Source organism: Lacerta agilis, chromosome 14 (assembly GCF_009819535.1).
Source record: "Lacerta agilis isolate rLacAgi1 chromosome 14, rLacAgi1.pri, whole genome shotgun sequence".
In the NCBI taxonomy this organism is placed as follows: domain Eukaryota; kingdom Metazoa; phylum Chordata; class Lepidosauria; order Squamata; family Lacertidae; genus Lacerta; species Lacerta agilis.
This window is the reverse complement of record NC_046325.1, coordinates 16,118,088-16,139,424: the sequence shown is the minus strand read 5'-3', so window position 1 is coordinate 16,139,424 and position 21,337 is coordinate 16,118,088. Positions and strand designations below refer to the sequence as shown.

The 21,337-nt window shown below is 45.1% G+C and overlaps 1 protein-coding gene across 2 annotated transcripts; it reads left to right on the top strand.

Moving 5' to 3' along the window:
* The first annotated feature begins 589 nt into the window (after positions 1 to 589).
* SHISA7 (shisa family member 7) lies at positions 590 to 15,739 on the top strand. Of its 2 annotated transcripts, none has more exons than XM_033169308.1 (5): positions 590 to 1,173; positions 2,622 to 2,776; positions 5,734 to 5,799; positions 12,593 to 12,745; positions 13,116 to 15,739. In XM_033169308.1, exons 1-5 carry the CDS (start codon positions 626 to 628, stop codon positions 13,739 to 13,741), a joined length of 1,548 nt encoding a protein of 515 aa, XP_033025199.1. In that variant the 5' UTR covers positions 590 to 625; the 3' UTR covers positions 13,742 to 15,739. The 2 variants fall into 2 exon arrangements, with proteins under 2 accessions (XP_033025199.1, XP_033025198.1); XM_033169307.1 differs by having other exon boundaries at positions 13,113 to 15,739.
* Positions 15,740 to 21,337: the final 5,598 nt, after the last annotated feature.

Sequence of the window (21,337 nt, the reverse complement as noted above, 5' to 3'; positions counted from 1 at the left end):
GGAAACAATTCATGCCTACAAAAACTAAAGGGCAAGTGAAAACAGGTATGATGCAGCATCGACACATGAAAAAATACAAGCACATAAAAGGGGCTTCTCAAATCCCACATGGGTAAAAATAGATTTAAAATATGCCTGAATCCTTCGAAACACTGGCAGTCTATAGAGCTCTTAGAAGAGAGCATTACACAGCTTAAGGGCCAGCATGGAAAAGCCATGAGCTAAGATGATTTTTAAAGGGGATCAAACAAATTCATGATGGATAGCTCTATCAGCAGCTACGAGTTGTGAGAGCCAGATGGAACCTCCATGGCCAAGCAGTGTATTTCTGAATCTCAGATGCCCGTGGGGGGTGGGGTGGGGATGACTATCCAGCAGGGATGAGAGTGTTGCCTTCACATTCTTCCTGGGAAGCATCTGCTTGGCTACTGTGAGAAACAGGAACAGATGGGACCTCTTGTCTGATGCAGCAGGGCTTCTCTTCATGTTCTAACAATCTCGTTTGCATCTTTTGCAGTGTTTCTTCCTGGATCTCTTTTATAAGCTTTTTTTAAAAAAAACCATCTATCTGAACCCCAACGTTGGAGAGCCCTGCTCAAGCTCCTCGGCACTCTTCCCACCCACCATGTACCAGTTGCTGACAGTAATGCTGTACGCAGCCCTCGAAGCCCTGGGGGGACGCACCGCTCTGGCCGTCATCCAGGCCCAACATCACACAAACCAGAGCTGGGGCCTGCCCAACTTCTTGGCCCATCTGAAGCGCTTGACGTCATCCAGCAGCAACGCAACCAGCGGCACGAGCCGGGTGCGGCCCTCAGAGACGTGCCAAGGCTACTACGATGTCATGGGGCAGTACGACGCAGCGTTCAACTGCACCACGGGGGGCTACCGCTTCTGCTGCGGCACGTGCCAGTACCGCTTCTGCTGCGAGGACCGGTCCAGGAGGCTGGAGCAAGGGAAGTGCCGTGACAGCCCGCAGTGGTTTGCCACCACCGTTGCCGGCTCAGCCACCAACGGGCCTGATGTGCCAAACGGAAGCAAGCAGACAGGCAACAGCACCGTGTACGTGATCTGCGGGGTCATCAGCTTCACCTTAGCCGTGGCAGTGGGGCTCAAATTCTTCTTCAGCAAAGCCTCAAGGAGACCGCATGGAAGAGAGCTCAACGTGCCCAGGTAAAAAAATGCAGGCTGCAAGGTGGGGTCAAAAGTTGTTCTTCAGCCCTGTGGCGTGAACCTGGCAGCATTTCAGCTGGCAATGGGGCTCAGAGCTGAACTGGGATTCTGTCCCCAGAGTGGCTCCAGATTGGAATTCTGTGTGTCCTCTGAATTTTTTGTAACAATTACTATTCTAACGGACTAACATGGCTGAAACATCTTATTGATAGACCAATTTGCTTTAAAGCTTTATGTTCATGACCTTTTCGTCATTGTTGCAAAATCATGAAATACCTCCCCAAAGTCAATTTCTTTTGCAAATTCACACTCAATAAACAAAATAGGTGGGTGGCTTAATTGCTCTTGCCCCATAGTAGAACGCCTGCTGTAAATCTTACCAGAAACACCATCTCTTTCTCTCTCTCTTTCTCCCTGGGATCAATGTCTTCAATTCCTATGGCGTCTGTCCCTTTCACCACCAGCTGTCTCTCTCTCTTGCCTAAGCAGAGAGAGCTCTTGGACTGGTAGTACTTTAGAGGATGTTGTCTAGGGAAGAACAAACCTCTCTGATGAACTGCAAGTCCTAATTTAACTGTACAAACACATATCCTCTGTTCTAGAGAAGGACCTGGGCCAGTAACTCGCTGTTCAGATTGTTGCTTGCTGTGCTCTAACACTGCACTGGACTGGAAAGGGATTGCAAATAAAACTCCGTATCACAATGCCGCTATACAAATCTATGGTGAGGCCACACTTGAAATATTGTAGGCATTGTAGAACTAGAAAAGGCATGAGTTTCGTTACACAATTTTTTAAAAAAGCAGTAATTTTTTTTAAAGAAATAAAAGAACCCGGAGTCATCAAATGAAGCTCAGAAGATTCACAACAGACAAGAGGAAGTATTTCATACAGCACATAGTTAAACAATGGGATTTGCTACGTGATGTGGTAATGGCCCCCAATTTGGATGGCTTTAAAAGGAGTTTAGACAATGCTCCGTAATACCTTGAGTATCAGATGCAGTATGCCTCTGAACACCAGTTGCACAAGCGGGGAGAGTTCTCTTGCACCCCCGCCAGCACCTGGGGCAGAGTTTTTTTTTTTGCCGTAGGGTCAACACTGAAACTAAGGAGAAGGAACTGCCACCCGCTGGACTGTTTATTAGAAGGCAGACAGGCAGGCAAGCAAGTGAAGTTGGACAAACCTCCACTGAATCATGCTATACTGTAAAGATACTAAGGTGAGGTGATAGCTCAGTTGGTAAAGCATGAGGCTTGGGGTCGCGGGTTCGAGCCCCATGTTGGTCAAAAAGATCCCTGCATTGCAGGGGGTTGGACTTGATGGTCCTTGTGGTCCCTTCCAACTCTACAATTCTATGATTATATGAATGAAGTGCCTCAATCCAACCCAAACACATGCCTTGGTGTCCCTTTCACTAATAACACCTCCTTTCTTTTCCTGGCCAGGGCACTGGTTGACATTCTCAGGCATCAAGCAGGCAGCAGCTCGTGCTCTGAGCGCAACAACAGCCTTGTCATTAACTCAAACTTCCAAGACAACGGCTCAGCTCGTCCCCCGAAGAACCTGTACAACACAGTGAAACCGTCCAAAAGCAGCCATGGTAAGAGAGGCAGCAAACTGAAGGCGAGTGATGGCTTAAGGTTGCTAAATCCTGGATCAGCTACCAACCTTCACCAACAGCTTGATCTGCAGTTTTATTTATTAGAATTCGAGGAAGGATTCATTTAATATCATCCATCCTAATCAACACTGTCCCCATCTCTGAAAAAGCTTCACCCTGATTGAGTTGCTGTTAAAGGCACAAGGACAGGCCAGGACCTGTGTTTCTTTCTTTCTGGTCACTTGGCAACCTAAGTGGCGCATGGGGCTCAATTGCTGGGAGGGTGACTGTGCTAAAGGAAGGAAAGTGAGGGTCTCCCATGGGGGGTGCCATGGGGAGTAAAATGATTATCTTGGACTGTATAACCAAGATACTCGACCGCCAACCCCTTCTGATGCCAACTTCATGGCTTAAAAGAGATAATAAGCCAATACCTTGGCTTAATCAATAGTGTGTGAGTGCACTGAATATCTAAGTGAGATTATTTGTATGTAACACCAAAAACTATGCTTTGTAGAACCCAAACCAAGGCTTTGTTATACGGTCTGAACCAGCGCTTTCCAACAAATCATGGCTTGTGAGTGGCAGCCAGATCAGAACCCGAAATCACAAGTTTGCAAACCGGTGATTTGGTGTCACGCCTGAATCAATGACCATGGTTATGTTGTTCCACTCTCAGAGGCTTTTGTGTGGGATAGCATCAAGAAATATTGAGGAAAGTGGAGGAGGGAAGGAAATTGCACAAACTATGGTAAATCTTGGAACACCAACTACGGTTTGGAGTCTCAGCTAAAGTTAGCACAAACCATGGCTTCTTGTTATGCACCAACCCCCATGAGGAATCACCTGGGAACTCTCCTTCTCAGCCCTCTGAAGGAAGGAATGCCATATAAATGTAACCCCCCCCCCAAAAAAAAGTCCTCCCAAGCGAGCAAAACTGGGATCAAGAACAGGGCTCCTTTAAAAGAGGTGAAGGCCTCACACCCCATTTTCCAACAGCATCCTGAACTGGCCTCTCCATGGACCCCAGGAATCTTCCTGGAATCTATCCCTTATTTTCTCTGTGATCTACTTCTAGCCCCTTCTCTTACTATTTTTGTTGGAATATGATCTTTGGAGTGTGTGTGTGTGTGTGTGTGTACATATATATATATTCTCAGCAGGAATTAAGCTGCAAAATCTTGTGGGGAAACAGCCCGTTTGCCATAGCAACTGGTTCTAGCTGTCTGGCTGTCTTTGTGTCGGCTTGAAGATTAATATTGGGGTTGTGGGGTGGGGGGGGAGGGCCTTATTGAAACATGAACTGTTTTCTTTCCAGGTAGAAAGAAAAGCCTTCAAGTGCTCAGGAAAGCTGGCGCTTTTGCAGTTTCCCTCTTCCCTGCTAAATGGTCCCTTCTCTCCCAGGAGCCCAGACACACCTGGCCTCAGTTATTCGTTTTAGTAGCAAACTCAGGAGCGGCGAATGCCAACCAAGTTGTAGGCAAAACCAGGGCCACTGACAAACAAGGGGGAGGTGTCAGCATGCTCGGGGGAAACCTCAAGGTTTGCAGAAGTACAAAAAAATATTTGGGGGGTGGGGAGCCCAAAGGCTGCACTCCCCCCCCCAACAGGAGGGAGTGAGAAAAGTGCAATGTCCTGTGTGGAAGGTATTGCTGGCTGGAACCTGAAACAACACAACTCCTTTTAGGAGGGAGGGTACGCTGCAACATTTTGCTGCAGACCCCCACTTGCCGTAGTAACAGTGTAATAATATCTTAATTGAGAGCCAGAGTGTGTCAGACTTTGACTGGTTCAAATCCCAGCTCAACCTTGAAGCTCACTCACCTTTGGTCAGTCATACTCTCCCAGCCTAACCTATTGCCAAGGGTGGAAGTTGTAAGCCTTACAATGGAACTGATGGCATGGGTCCTCCTTCCATGGCACCTTCATGCCTAGATCCTCAAATGGCTGCAGAAACAGAGGGAAAGGGTTTGGCAGTCCCCAGATCCGTCTCCTAAATTTATTGGGCTCCAGTGCCAGGAGCCAGGCTGTCCTCTTCAATCTCTCACTCCCCCCCAACCCTCAAATAAAGCAAGGCAGACCATGTATATTCTATGAGAGGGGTGGGCAATATTCAGGCTTGCGAGATCTCCTTTGTTTCTTTTACTAGAGACCTAAGGTCCACCAGGTACAATACACATGCTGAGGATTAAGGAACAGGGTGCCCTCAGTCCCAGGAATCTGTTAACAGTATCAGGAAGACCAACCTTTCCACAGAAAAATTCACTCCCCCCAAGCATTCTTTTTCAGCAGCTTAATTGGGAGGGTTTTGGTTGTTTTTAAAAAGGTTTCTTGCTATCATTTGTCAACTGGGAGTCAGAGGACCCTTGCTGAACTCCTGCAAAACCTCCAGTAGATCCTGATCTACCTTCTGCTCTGCCTTGCGTACATAGCGGGTGGGGAGGATGTGGTTGTGGTCAGGTTCTGCCGGGAAGAGTGCAGTCGCAGTTGGGTTGTGCTTTTGAGCTTCCCATAGGCACCTTTGAGAACAGGATGCTGGACTAGAGGGGACTTTCACCTGAACATAAGCAGGGCCCTTCTTATGTTCAATAAAAGCATGCATCAGTTCATCCCTTTCAAAGGATGGTATGATCAAATGATGGCATGCCTAGTTCTGATCAGAATCTCAACCTGCGCCGATATTCTCCCAGCCCAAACCCGGTTGTGAAATTTCCCGGCAACAAATAAATGAACTAGATAATGTTAATGCAGCCGCACTGGCCCTGCAGACCAACGTTGCCAGAATTGTTGGCATGCAAGTTTGGAGCGGACATTTTTAGTCTGTGTTGGGTGACCTCTAGTGGCTGCTCGAAGCTGATAAGAATGATCTCCAGCTTTAGCGGGTGAAGGTTGTTAACATGGTCCACTCCACCACGCACACACACACTTCTTTCTCTTGCTTTGTTTTTGCCTTGCAGATAACATGCATCATAATTACATCCACCTGAACGTCAATAGCCCCAAGCATCACACGGCCACTCTGGGTAAGTGCTGGGAGCAGCTGGATCCCTAGGTAGAGTGACATCTTAGCAGCTTGCTGATTCTCTATTGACTTATTTATTTGTTTAAATTAAAAATAATAATAATGGTGGACTGCTTTTTGGATAAAAAGCCCGTCTGCCCCCGAAGTGGCATGCAACAATTTTTAAACCCTGAACATTATACTTTTGAGCACCATAAAACAGAGAGATAGAAGGCATACAGTGTAAGATCAACAAAGCTAATCAGGGAAGCAAACCAACTTTAGTTGGAAGCTCATTGAAACAGGATAGTCTTTACCGCTTTCCCGTAAACTGGCAGGCAGGGGGGCTGAAGAGACCTTCCAACAAGGGAGGATGTTCTGGAGTGAATCTGGGCACCCTGCTGGAGAGGGACCATTGGGCAGGGGTAGAATATGCAAAGTGCATGTTCTACCCCTGACCAATGGTCTCTCTCCAGTGCAGAAGACCCCAGGTTAATAAAGAATCAGGTAGCAGGTTATGTGAAGGGCCAAGGATGGGGAACTTGTGTGTCTTCCAGATGTTGTTGGACTCCAACTCCCAGTCAGCACAGCTGATATTGGGAGTTGTAGTCCAGCAACATGGGCACCCTGGTTCCCCATCCCTGTGCTTTCTAGGTCATATGTAGGCCTACACCTTATATTTAAATAACTCTTACACTACTGTAACAGTCTTGTATTCCCGCAAACAATCATGGGAACTGTAGTTTATTCCTCAGCCACAGAGATGCAATCCACAGCGCCCTTAACAAACTACAGCTCCTGTGATTCTGAGAAGTGGTATAAGAGTGCTTTAAAGGTAAGGTGTGGTTGTGAAAGAGAGTTGTCTTCAGTCAGAGTAGCCAATACTGGGCTAGGTGATGGATCAATAGTCTAACCTTATATATGATAGCTTCCTGACAGGACCGGCTGCACGGCTGAGAGGGCCATGAGTGCCCTCTAGGCCCTATCCTCTGTTGGTTGGCTTGCCTGGAGGAGGGCAACAGTGGTCTGAGAAGCACCAGGTGGCTGTGTCTAGCCGCCATTTTTATTATGCACAATGCCCCCAATTAAGTGTCACTCTACAGCATTGTGGGATATTTAAAAGGCAGCTAGACTCAAACACCTGGCATTGCCAGGCCATGAAAAAATATGGTACATTTTAAAGGGGTTCAGGGCAGTTACTAGCAGTGGACCCTGCTGTGGTGCTGGTTCCTTGGTAGCTGCCCCAGGATATTGACGCCAGGCCTGCTTTCTGTGTTGCACAGCTGAGAAGGCCCTGTCAACATATACACACCGGGGGATTTGGAGTCTTCCTGGATAATCTCAGTGGGGGAATCAAAAGCATGGTGTGAAAAGGGGGGGGGGGGCTCATATTCCAGGGCTGTGTAGGCAGGTTGCCAAACATGACCTGCTTGGAACTGCCAGCACTCATTCTTAGGGAGCCTAAGTTGTGGTGACTGAAGGTCTTGCAAACAGGCTGTCTATCTGGGAAGGGGGAGGCTGCAGACCACGTGCCCAGTCTGCAACTGTCAAACGTCAGGCCCATCCTTCCTCCTGCTTTCCATTAACTTAAAGCCCATAGGGTAATTCCAGCAGTCGGGGGGGGGGGCAGCAGGGAGAGCGCTCTGGACACTTCAAAGCAAGCTGTTTAATTCAGCCTGATACGTTTGCGGAAATATTAGACGATGTTGGTTAATTTATGAGCATTCAGTCTGATTTGCTTGTGGGGAGGTTGCGTCAAGCAAGTGTTATCCTGCACTTTCTTCTGCCTTTTCCTGCCACTTTCCTTATTGCAAAAAACCTGATCCTTTGGGGAAGTGGGTCTGTTTCACAAGAGCGCCAAATCAGCTTTAATGGCGCAACCTGAATTTACTGGGAGGTGATTCAACCCCACCTGAAAACAGTGACAGTCTGGAAGTGGCCTCTGTCCTTTGGGTGTTTCAAAATCCAGTGGTGCCCCAAGTTCCAAATTGAGTATTAAAGAAGATTATAAAGGGAAACGAGGAGAGAGGCAGTGAGTATATAAAATAAAATAAAACAGCTTACTGGTCTACCTAAGTACTGTATGTATTGAGCAGAATTATATTTCAAGCCGACTTAAGGTGCTTCCAGATCTGTCCTTCACTGCATCATCACCCTGTCCTGTTCATTCAGACTTAGAGTGTCCCTCATGATGTTGTCCAACATTTGCACTTACTTTGGGATTCCCACCCCCCACCCCGTGTTAAACTACTTTGAGCTGCTTAATTTCCTGCCCCAGAAAATCCAATATGTGAGAAAATGGCCATTTCCTTGATCTGATTCCTCCATGTGGATAATCTGGCAAACACAAAGCAGCACGTAGGCTAATAGTATACTAACAATATTTATCTAATAACACTATCGAACTGTTTCTTAATTCACAACCAGAAAACATACAGTATGTACACGGAGTCACGAATAAGAGTAAAGTAGATATTCCATGAAAAGAAATGATCAGATTAGTATTTGTCCGTAAAGAATCACTGAATATTGAGGCTAAACGCCTTCCAGAGTTAATATCCTATACAAAATTTTGCCGAGAGTGAGCTGGAGCGAGATGGTGCTGTAAGCACAGCAACAGCAACAGAACAGTCCTTCTGGGATAATAGACTGTTTCAATAAAAGTTCTTCATCCGCTGGCAATAATATAAAATAAAACCCATTACAATAAAATACAGTGATTGAAGTGACATACCTGCACATTCTATAATGGGTTGTGATACAATAACAGATACATTACCAAGTCAAATGTCCACAAAGGTACACCAAATAACCGTGGATCAGCTGTCACTCAAAAGTGTAGTAAGCTGATACTGTTGGCTAAAACCTAGTAGCATCATGAAGGCCACCAGCAGGTGCATTGAATTACATAGAATTACGTAGAATTTAAAGGTACAGCATCCAATATAGAAAGGAGAATACAAACAGTCATCTTAACAGGAAACTTAAGCAGAACAATTAAAGTCTAATTCAGTATTTAATCCCCCGGGGCGCAGGAGTGAAGGAAGGGGGGTGCGGGCCACCCCGGGTGTCACCACCGAGGGAGGTGACAAAATGCCAGGCCTGCATCGTGCCCAAGCCACGCATCTCTCCTGGGAGATACACGGTGGCTTGGGTGCACACAGGGTCCGCACTGCCCAAATACTCCGCCCGCTGCCTCCCCCCCAGCTGTTTTTAAATCAGGAGGGCTGACATTACAGTTGTCCACTTAAAGTGGCCACGTGAAGAAGCCTCCGTTGATCCTGTACTTCTACTCATTCTATTGCTTTTCCAGTAATGCTACTGGGGAAGCAGAACAGACATTCCATAACCATTGTGGTATTCTTTGCCATGTTCACCTGATCCGGAACTCAGATCGGATAAATGGGCTTTTATCAGATGTGTCTCCCGCTTCACGTAGGTCATCCTTGCAGTTTCCTGGGAAAGCAATAACAAAATCCATGGCTATGGCTGCATTTAAGATGAGGTTTGAATCTTGTGTATCAGGGGAAACTGGTTTACAAAAAATGTAAATAACATCACACTAAAAATGCTAGTGGGTTCTCATTAAGACAAAACTACAAACTGACATGGAAATGTGGATAACTGAATTTAAATTCGGGGGCCGGGGGGGGGGATGAAATGGATGGATTTGCCCATCTCCAGATACAACACAGAAGGCAGAATTGAGTTGGGAACAGAGTGGGAGAGGACGGCCAGGTGGAATCGCCCCTCTCTCTCTTTCCAGCACAGCAGACAGAGGAGAGGGGAGGAATGAAGGGAGAGAGGAGAATGTCAGTTTCATCTCAGGACTGCTGATCCTGGCAGCCACTGTGCTTTGGCAGATGGAAGTGAATCTGCTTAGTGCTTAGCCAAGTGCAGAGGCAGGAGATTTCCCAGGCAGGCTCCCCGTCTCCCAAGCCTCCTTTGCTTTGCTATGGTCTCTTGCTGCCCCTGCTTGAAGTAATTGAGGATGGGGCTTTGTCAAGGCACCACTTGACTTTTCACACAGAATCCAGCCCTGCATGGTTCGTATGAAGCTGCTGATACGTTTTTAAAATCAAATTGTTAGCTTAAAGTTTATATGTATTTAGCAGAGTGGAGAGGGAGCTTGGAAGCTGGAGCTAACCCGCCACCCATCATCTATTTTATTTATATCTCACTGCCATGGTTTAGAAGGGTAAAATAAAATAAGACAGGACTCCGATGGGTACAGAGAAAAGGTTCTTTTCTTAATAGTTACTTCCTATCCACAATATTTATTATTTTATTTTATTTTTACTTTGCAAATAAATTTATTGAACAAAGCATAGTTTAATCGTTACAACACTGGCAAGTCAGAATGAAGGTATTGACCTGAGTTAGAACTGTGGCCCCAGCCAAACTTTTCTCCAATCACTGAGTATGGACTTCTGTGAAAGTGAAACTGCTTTTGATTCTAAGTCTACATCATGAGAGCAAAGAGAGATAGAAGCATGCAGGAGGAAGGGTGGGAAACCACAAAATGTAGTTGCCCTGTCATCTGTTAGACTCAACACTGCCCTCTACTGACTGGAGGAATGCAAGGTTGCTCATACCCAATAAACTGCCTCAGTGAGACATGTGCAAGTAGCTTGGCCATAATAGGCGTATGTTTAGTGCAAAAAAAAAATTAAGAGTATTTTTTTTATTGTTACTGAGGCATTGTTTTGTCTTTTACAAATTATTTAGCTATGACAATAATGGAGGATAAATAACAAAAGAAGAAGCAGTTCTTCATGCGGAAAAGAGTAAATGAATTAGTAGAGAACCTGCTGTGAGGGAACAGGAAATTGCCAATTAAGACCAGTTAATAATGCTCATGGGGAAATCAACTCATGGAAAAGCAAAATACCTCCTTAACAGGAGAGGGGTGTCTAACAAAACAACCTCTGGTGGACTCCCATCTATGTCAGTGGTCCCAACCCTCTGCTCACTCACTCACCCACTTGCTCCCCTTGTTGTGGTTTGGCCCTGAGATAGGGGCTGAGGCAAGGAAATAATCACATATCATTTTCACGTTCCAACAATGCTCTAGGGCAGTGGTTCCCAATTAGCTAAGTACTGCAAACTCTTTGTTTTTTCAAAAGCCAAGCCATGGACTTTTGATAATTTTGATGTCCCTGTGGTAGTTACTGTGCCATGGGCCCCTTGGGTGGGTCACGCAGACCCCCAATTGGGAACCACTGCGCTAGGGCACTGTGGGGAAACCAAAATGGTGGGCAGCTTCCCAGCCACTTGCCTCCATGGCAACACTGAAGAGCCCTGCCAGGACACATGGACCCCAGCAACTGGCAGCCCCAACACATATCCATCACATTTTGCAAGCCCACACTGGAAAGACTGCTGCTGCATTTATGTTGTAGTTGGAAAAAGCCACTCTGAGGGTGAGGCAAGAAAGAGCAAGGTCAGCTGCTCTTGGTTGTCTTGGTGTCCCACTTGCAGCTGACTTGATTGTAATCAGGAGAGGAAATGCCAAGGTCTTGGTGGTGGATGAGGTTGTCATGGAGGATAAGGCAATCGGTGGCTACTAATCCTGATGGATATGTTGTACCTGCCCTGTTGGAGGTTATATGCCTCTGAATATCGGTTGCTGGAAAGCACAGGAGGGAAGAGTGCTGTTGTGCTCAGGTTCTGCTATAAAGCTCCCCATAGGCATCTGGTTAGATGGGCCACTGGCTGGATGAGGCCAGTGGCCCATCTAACCAGATGCCTATGGGGACCGTAAAAACATGACTGCGCATGCGCGAATCGCGCGTGCTTCGGGTTGCGCTTCCGGGTTGGCGGAGTTCATAACCCGAAAAGTATGCAACCCAAAGTGTACGTAACCCAAGGTACGACTGTATTCTTATATGTCCATTTAGATCTCTTTCTCCCCTTTCTTCCTTTATTATATATTATACTGCTGAATTTACCTTAATGCTGCTAGCCTTTTCACTTGTTTACAATTATTTTCCAAATACTCCACAACGTTTTTCCACTCCCCTTTACATACTTGGTCTTCTTGCTCTCTTATTTTCCCTGTTAGACCTGCTAACTCCGCATAGTCTATCATTTTTAATTGCCAATCCTCCTTTTTAGGGACCTCACTCACCCGCCATTTTGAGGCCTAACAAGATCCGAGCTGCACCCCTTGTGTTCTTACGTTCTTAAGGTGAAGGTGAATCAAGGGAGAGATTCCAGACAGCAGGCGCTGTGAAGGGGAGGCTGTGTGTAGTTTAGGCAGCCAGCCCAAGACATTTTGGCTCCTGAGGCAAACCCCAAAATGGTACCCTCTCCTCGCCAGGGAAGAAGGGTTGAGGGAAGACCTACATCAGGAACAAGGAGGCGGGAAGAAAGATCAACATCAGGATCTGCTGTCTGGTAGATCCTGCCGCCTGAGGCAGTCATTTCACCTTGCCCCATGGGTGGCCTGGGCCTGAGTTGAGGATTAACTTGAATGCTGTTTGCAGAGCCAACAGGAGAAGCCTTATGATGAGAAGGATCCTTGCCTTTCTCGAAAGTTAGGGATTCACCAGGTACTCTCTGAATTAAGCACATGCTCTGGGGAACTTAACAGCCATCACTAAACATGTCCACAAGTGTGTGGGAGGACAGTATAATAAATATGGGAATGCCAGGGGTTGTCAGCATTGTCACCTAGATGCTCAGTAAAAAAAAACGACAAATGACTAAATAGCTAGCGTGGAAGCAACTTGTCTTACTAAAACTCCAAATGCCCTGGAAGTCAGTCTGAGTTGAACTAATATGCTTTCTCTTCTTTCTCTGTCCTATAAAAGATTGGCATGTGAACCACACGCCCAGCCACTCAACCACGAAGTACAACACCCTCAGCTGCTCTCGTTCTTTCCACAATCTTTCCCATCTGCCCCCGTCATACGAGACAGCCGTCAAGTCAGAACTTAACCGCTATTCTTCACTCAAGCGCTTGGGTAAGCTGGAGCATTTAGGAAGGGAATACTGGGAGGGTATTGTTGCTGATCTTCTCCAAAGGCTAATAACTTGAGTCTTTTTCCTCCATGATATAGCGATCTCTCGCTTTCTTTACCATCATCCCAGACCCTGGTTCCTCTATACTGAAAATTTTCACACGTGGGCTTACATTGGTATTGAGCCTCTCTTGGACTCCTTATGTGACCTGCCTGGCTGTTGATAGCGCAGAAGAAAAACTGCCTTTATAATGCAAATGATAATTTTAGCCAATGTATGTTTTCCCCTTCTCCTTCGTCATCTTTTCACATCCACCAGTCCACCTTTTCATCATTCAGTGACATCTTACTTATCTCCCCTATCTCCCAGCAGCTGAGAAGGACTTGGATGAATTCTATGCCAAACGGAGGCATCTTGCTGAACTGACCCGAGGGACTCTGCCCTTACATGCCATGAAGATGAACTACGACACGGATGCTTACTCCGAGAAATCCCACAACCCACGGCGCGTCATGTCACAGGAACACATCCTTTCAGATGGTGGCGGTGGCGGTGGCGGTGGAGGGGGAAGCTACCGCCCATCTCACTACGACTACACTATTCCACGAGAGCGTGTCATATCTCACGAGCACCTCCTCTCCCGCGAAAACTTGCACTCTCAGGAGCGCCTGCTGTCTCCTGAGCGTCTTCATCAGCGCACAGGTCCCTTCCAGGAGATGCACCTGGGCCACCAGAAGGCCCTCTCTCAGACCAATGTCTGCGCCAGCAGCACTCCCATGCATGAGCACCACCACGTGATGATGAAGAACTCTCACCCCACCTCCAACAATTCCCCCAAGGCATCTGCTCCTTGGGAAGGCAGTACTAGCCAGGCTGCCACCCGGCGCCAAGGCTTTGCAGCCAAGAGGCAAAGCACCATTGATCAAGTCCAGTTCATCCCTGGGCACCACCCTACCCAACACCTCCCTACTGGCAGCAAGAACGAGGTCACCGTGTGAGAGGCCCCTAATCCCCAACTCAGGTTGATTTGACTTTTCAAGGCCATATTTCTCTACCCTTTTCTGCTCCACCCCACCCTTTCTTTGGTGCTCACCATCTTGGGGCTCCTTTTGTTTTTTTTAAAGCCCTATGGCCTCCATCTTGGTTGATGTCAAGTCCTAGTCTGGTCTTTGATAATGATACCATCTCAGTCTTCACTGGCTTTTGATGATGTCCAACCGACCTGCCAGGTCTTGACAATCTTTGATGATGATGTTGGCTGTCAGTATTTAATGACATCAACACTATGGCTCATGGTCAAGATGCAATGGTGTCAAGGGCGGCTTGGTTTCTTAGAGGAAACCTGCTGCACAATCTTGGTCAGTTTCTGAAGATGTCAAAATTAGTAGGTCTCATGTATTAGATTCTGCTGCTATCTCTTCCCATAGTCTGTTGACATCACTGCTGTCCAGATCTGATTACATCAAGGCTGAAAGAGACTAGGCCTGTGGATCCTTCACAGCATCAATAACGTAGCCTTGGTGATAATTTTGGGTCATGTTATAATTGCCAGGTCCCATCAGTCTTTGATAACAACAACACTAGTGTTGTCCGTCAACATTTGATGGCATCATTTCTGTGGGCTTTGTCTCAGACTTTTGAAGACTGAAGACAACTGCTGTGGATTTATTATGAGGTTGGCAAACTCTGTCTCTGGTACTCCAAGCGCTGTGAGCATTGCCAACCCTTGTGGATGCTCCATTGACCAACTGACACCATCAACAACACCAATGGTGTCAACACTGTGGACTCTGTCAGCTGCAGATGATGTAAGCGCTGTGGGTCTTGTTGACCTCTGATGCCCACACCATCAACATTTGATGGTGTCAACACTGTGGACCTTTGATGACATCAACATTATGTGACTTGTCAGTTATAGATGATGTCAATGGAGAGAACGTTTTGTCAGTATATTGATTGTGATATAACCCATCAGGGCATCACATGGACTGATGATGTCAGATGTGTAGGTATTGTCAATACTGTATGATGTTGGGGCAAAACAGTCGTACTGATGTTTGAAAAGGCCTTGTCAACCATTTGATGATAGTACTGCCAATCTTGATGATTAAGAATGATGTCAAAGTTCCTGTGCCTGTCACCTATTGATGATTTCAGCACAATGGATTCAGCCAGTAGCTACCAATATCAAAAGTAGCCAGGCTCTGCAATGATGTTGACTTTTAGTGACTTCATCACTGTGGGCCTCATCCACCTTTGTTGACATCACTGACTGCTTCGAGCTCATCCACTTCAAACGAAGTCACCTCCTTGGGGCTTCATCTGTTTTATGGCTGGGATCAACACCTTGGACCTAGTTCATGCCAGCACCTTTGTAGGAGGGCCAGGGGCATCTGGCCCTACTGGTGCACATCATGAGGGCATAAATGATCTGATGGCATGGCCACACCATTTGTTCATGCCGTGGCAAAGCAAACAGATGTGAGCCCCCTCCCTGCTCCTTCCTGACATGCACTCCAAGACGAGAAAAAGCGGGTCATGGTGGGCAGCCCGCTTGTCTTGTTGCATCTAATATTTGAGTTTGGTCACTACTTGAAGGTGCAGGAAGTGGGGTTTTACACAACACACTGCCCTTTGCAACTCTCATTCCACACATCCCATCCTTGTTTTATAACCTTGCCAGGACTCTGCCCGTAAGGGATCTAGGGCAGGGTCAGGTCTACCCTCTCCCTGCTTCTGCTGTACATATCTTTATATATCGCTAGCACTCTGTCAATTTTTCTAGTGCTTTTTATTTACCTCCTAGTTACTGGGGGTATCCATCAATGCCTGTTCTTTGGTTCTCGTGAGTGTAGCTTTTAAAGGAGTCTCGGCTCTTTCAAACATTATTCTGATAAACAAACTTCCCACTATCCCTCCCTTTCCTTGCCCCCAATTATGCTCAGGACTCTTAAAAACTTCACTTTTACATCTTCTTTCTATTAACTTTTCTGATTTTTTTTAAAGTTTTATTTATTTATTTATTAAATGAGGAGCTATAAAGAGTATGGCCAGCATTCAGCAGGAGATGAAATATAAAAGTATTTTTTAATGGAATTGGTTTTATTAATAATATTCTCCCTCCTGAGTCTTAAATTTCATTCTTGAAATATTTATTTCACATTCTGGGCTGTTTTAGCTGAAAGAAGTGTGCCTAGATTGAATTTTTTTTATTTTCAGATGCTGCTTTTGTCAGTTTAGGCTACAATCCTGTGCACATTAACTCAGAAGAAATTTCACTCAGTAGGGTTTACTTCTGAGTAGACATGTACAGGATTTAATGTAAATCACTTTTGTTTCACTTCTGTCAATGGGTGGAGTTTTGCAGGGGAACCTAATTTTCTTTTTTTTTTTTTAAAAAAAAAAAAACACCCGATAGAAAGTATTTTTAAAATAACATGCTTGATAGTGGAAATATTTTTGTTGTCCCCCCCCCCCCCGCCCCTGACTCTGAATGACTCTCCATTCAGACTGGGGCAGAGAAAGGGACACCATTTGTACTAGAAAGGAAAAAAAGTGAAATACTGAATTTATATCAGCAGGTTTGTATACCTCAAAATTAACAACCTTGGCAACGAACTTTTAGTCAGAGGGACAATCAAGTTTTAGGGATAAAATTCTGGGCAATATATCAAAAAACATCACTGCCGAGATCAGAAATATGTGAGATGTTGATGATTTTGGAAATGTATGACTCTTTAAATGTCACCCGTTTCCAAATACAGGTGGATTTTTTTTGTTTCAGCGCTTAGTTTCGATCACTTTGTTTTCTTTTCATTTTGACATTACTTTAGCTTTCACTCTTGCTCCTATGTAACTTCTTAGAGGTCCTTTTCCAGTTCAGAAAAAGCTACAGGCTGTCTCTATTTCTCCCTATAGCTGTCCCTGATGGGCGCTGTATAACATGTACATATAGCAGAGCCAGGCTGTAGTTTAGGGTACTGTAGTTCACCCCCAGTAGCCCCTGGAGGGGCAGATAATAATCCTCTTGCAGTCTAAAGCCATCTTGCGCACATCTCTGCCTCTTCTCCTTCTTGTTCAGTACTATACCCCTCCTTCTTCCCTACCAAACTCTAATCAAGGGCTAATGAACCCCCCCCACCTCCACCCCATTCTTTTTTCTGGGGCTGGCGGGTTATATTTTTCGTTTGTGAACTTCTCAATGCAAAACCTTGAAGGAGGCAATGGTGATGGGTACAGTATTCTCCAGAGAGAGAGAGAGAGAGAGAGAGAGAGAGAGAGAAGGAGGGAGAAGGATTGTGTGTGGCACGTTTTGAATTCCTACTGCTTTCACACTAGGAACCTTTAGTGTTATGGAGACACTGTTTCCGCACAATTAGGGCTTGTCCACACCAGAGTTTACTGTGTGTTTGCATTCCTGTTTAATTTGCATAGTCCACATGATGTTACCTTAAAATAACACCAGCCTTGATGCTTCCGCTCTGTAAATTCAGGTTTACCTGATGCAGATAACTTAAATAAGTTGGGAGAAATCAGACTCCAAACCACTCCACTTGGGATCACAAATGAATTGTTTCAGTGTTTCTGGATCAACTGTCACTTTCTGCTGCTCCCCTTTCTATGCCCACTAGTTCCACAAGGATTTCGTTTCTTTTTATTGTTTTCCTCCTGAATGGAGGAATGTATCTTTTTCTTTTGATCTCTCAGATTTGCACAAAACCAGAAAGCTGCACGAGCAAATCACACGAACAAATTCAACACCCGATGTATAGGGCAGCTATCTGGAAAAAAAATGTGCTGAGAGCTTACAACTGCTTTCATGTCTTTTCTAGCCTGCTAGTAAGCGCCACTAGGAGCTTAGCTTTATATTTCTATAGCTTTGGATCTCTCAGATGTTAACAAAACTAGAAAACTGCCCAAGCAAATGACACCCGCCATATTTCTAGCTATCTATGTGTATGTATTAGATATAGATATGTTTTCTTTTGATTCCTCAGATTTGCACAAAACTAGGAAATTGCACAAGCAAATTTACAATTGCCTGTGTGCTTTTGTACAGTTCTTGGGCAGGGAAATTTGTGTGCATGCCCTGTCGGCATTTAGTTGGCATTACAGAATCAGCAGATTAGAAAGCAGGGACAAACATTAAAAGGGACGCCTACTGGTGTCAACTGGAAAGACGTAAGTTGCTCTTCACATACAAATTCAAATATATGCTGGTGTGGACCAGTTTGGTATAATTTGAATGTGGGGGTGGCGGGAGTGGAGTAACAGCAAAATAATGTTCAAATGTGGACGAGCCCTTAGAGGAAAGTAGAATTAAAATGGCATAAGCATTTAATATAACACAATATATTATCCATAGTCAATATTCTCCTATTGTAAGTCATAAAAAGGCCCACCAACATGAACTGCAAGTTTCCTTTTGTAGCTTCAATCTGTTTTATTTCTTCCATCTGATGAAGCCTGTTTGGCAATTAGTGAATAACAGCCTGTTAATTGCCCCTTGAATAGCCTCTCTTGATTGCTCCAGTAGACTTTAATTGCTGGTTTTCTCTTGCTATTTTTTATAGTGAAATCACTTTATTTTGCAATATGTATTTTAAAAAATAAAAATAAAAATAATGAAAGAAAACCAGTAATTAAATCAACTTTCCCTTTAGGAACCAAAACTGATACTGAGGCATATTATTGAGAACCCCTTATAGACTTCTAGGTTTTAACTTCAGCACACACACACAAACCAGTTTATCATAGCTCCTAGCCGAAGAGAGGCAGAAAGGTAGGCTGCTTTCCTTGGTTTAAAGCTTGCAGGCAGCTGAAAAGAACAGCAACAGAAGTAATCCTAAAAGTAGACAGATCTCACTTATAATCTGACTGACCTAACTCTGGATTTTTATTTAAGATTTTTAGCAGAAGGAATCTGAGGGAACTGTTCCCACGTAATGAGGCTTTCAATATCAGAAGAGTTTCCAACCCACGACCTCTTGGGTTGGTTCCAAGAATGGGCAGGGGGACACAAACTTCTGAAAGGTGAGAGCCCCCTAGCCCCATAAGTGCCAATACCTTACCAGGTCAACTATCACATTGTGCTTGAAATACACAGGGGTGCATTTTTAGAAGCTGCATTAATGTTTAAAGATCCATGAAAACATTGCAGGCCATTTTCTGAGGTTTGGAGCATTTTTTTGATGAGGTTCGTTCTGCCAACATATATAACTTCTGTGTTTCTCTTACAAATTGTTAGGAGTACAATTGTACTCCGAGAGAACTGTGGGCAGCAGCTGGGAAGTGTCCTATTTGGTAGTTGAATTAGAGGCCTAGGAGGACTGGGAATGCAATGGAAACGGCAGGATTAATGTAGGGAGTAATGTTCATTTAGTTGCTTGGCCTTCCCCCGCCGCTGGCCCTTGGAGAAACCTGATCATTACCACTAAACCGGAGCAAGTGGCAATCGGGTTTTCTCTGGATTGACGTTTGCTCTGATTTATCACTGAAAAGCAAGTTGTCTGGCAGAAAGCAATGGGCATATTAATATGTGCGTGAGAGAAGTGACTGTTCAAAGTGTGTGAGGCAAAGGAGCCAACTCCTTGGGGCTGAGGGGTCTTGCCCCCCCATAAAATATTTGAGGGGGCTGGGCTCCCCCAAAGTTGAGGGGCATTGCCATTCAAATAGTGTGTGTGCACCGTGTAATGTGACCTGGCCCCTCCTCCCCAATATTTTATTCAAGTTGGCATCCCTGGTGTTAGATGGGTGTGACTTATTATGGGGAATGTATGGGAAGCGGTTCAGACAGTCCTTTCTGTTATGGGAATGCAGGAGAGAGTTGCAGAAAACAGAGTGAGTAGGGAGTGTGCATCTGTGTGTTCCTGGTTTTGAGGAATGAATGGCTAATCAACAAAAATTGCTTCATTTATTTTACTGCTGGCTGGTTCTAGCTAGCCTTGATTACGACTTCCTCAAAACGAGCTTGTCAAAGGGGCCTCTCCACCATCTTGGGCACCTTCTGCTGTTGCTTTCATGGGTCTTCTTATAGTGTGAAATCTAGAGAATGTAGGGTATCTTTTGGGATGACCTTTTCCAAAATCGATTTCCTTCCTGAGATTGTTCCTTTAAGGGCAACCTCTTATTCTAAAATTTCACTGGAAATTTCCTTCCTTTTGAAGCTGAGCTGTAATCTCCCTCCCTCTAGAGTCCATGTAGAGACTTCTTCCTTCAGCAGGTATGTTAGAGAGTCCATACTTCTTCTAGAGAAAAGTTGATGTATTCCTGTTTGTATAAATAACCAGCTCTTTCATCAAATCACTGTTAGGTAGGATTCTTTCTGTTCCTAGAAATGACTCCCTCATCATAAAATTAGGATGGTAGTTGCTTCATCCTAGGGATGGGTACACCTTCCCTCTATAATGGAACTGGACAACTTCTCAATTTGCTAACAGACCCCTCCTTTTTGTGTTGGATTAGAATCTTGCACTTTAAAAAGTTGGCTTGTTATATCCCTCCTTCTGGGGTTAATTTTCCTCCTTTTTACAGTTGGGTCCAACCATACTCTTCCAACTACTTCCAATGGCAGGCTGAGGGGCCCTCATTGTGTGGAAAAAAGGAGGGAAAGTTATGGAGAACTTCCATTGCCTGCTGGCATGCATACTCATCAGCAGCTGTGATTTTGGTTAGGCTTTTTGTTTTGTTTATTAATAGAAGAAAAAGAAGAACCGTGTATTATAAATATATATGTATATGTATTGAACAGAGACTGTTTGGGAGCCACTGATGTCTCTTTCGCTCATGAACAAAATATTAAAATAAGCCATACACACAGTCATACCAGCAAGCCCAGACCTGAGAGCATCAGGTGCTCATCCCAGTTCACCAGTGGGATGAGATAGACTCAATCATGGGCGGGCTGGGAGGTATGTTGGTGAACCCAACAAAGTTGTGTGCAATTCTGTATGTGAGTGTTAGTGCCCTGGATGTTCCTGCAGCATGCTTCTCCCAAACTTTAAAATGTGGTACAGGGCCACCTAACTAGTTTCCTCTGTGGAAAGGTTCATACAAGAAAGTAGAGGGTTACAGTAATAGGTGAACCATAGTGTACTGGTGTGTCCCATGGCTGCTTGAACAGTCTATTCAGTATGCAAATAATGTGTGGCATGCTTCTAGCAATAAGGTACAGGGGTTACCGGTATCTTAGGGTAGGAAAATAGTAATATATGAAGCCACCTACAGTGGCCCTTCTGAATGAGAGGGGGAGATCTGATGCCAGCCGCCACCCCCCAATCAACCAGTTGAGAGACACTGCAAAGCCATTGAGGGTTAGGGGGGCCTAACTAACTACGCACCACATTAATGATGTGATTAGCAACCCCAACATGTGGGAATCGGCATGTTGGGGGGGGGAGAGACTTCATTGGGATCAGTACTCAAAGCACCTGGTGTTTAATTTTGTTAAAATCATTATGTGATTGGTCATGATTAGCAATCACTGCATTAACATAGCATTCATTTGACATAATATATGCAGTTATACCCTTAGAAAGAGTGTCCAAAACAGTATGGGGCACTCGGGGGAGAGAAGCATGAACCGCTTGGTCTAG

What these genes read in the sequence shown, in the direction of transcription:
- SHISA7 (XM_033169307.1), top strand. Translation starts at nt 626, where the DNA reads ATGTACCAGTTGCTGACAGTAATGCTGTACGCAGCCCTCGAAGCCCTG. An exon ending in AGAGAGCTCAACGTGCCCAG is followed by an intron (nt 1,174 to 2,621) that starts GTAAAAAAATGC and finishes TTTCCTGGCCAG; the next exon opens with GGCACTGGTTGACATTCTCA. An exon ending in GCATCACACGGCCACTCTGG is followed by an intron (nt 5,800 to 12,592) that starts GTAAGTGCTGGG and finishes GTCCTATAAAAG; the next exon opens with ATTGGCATGTGAACCACACG.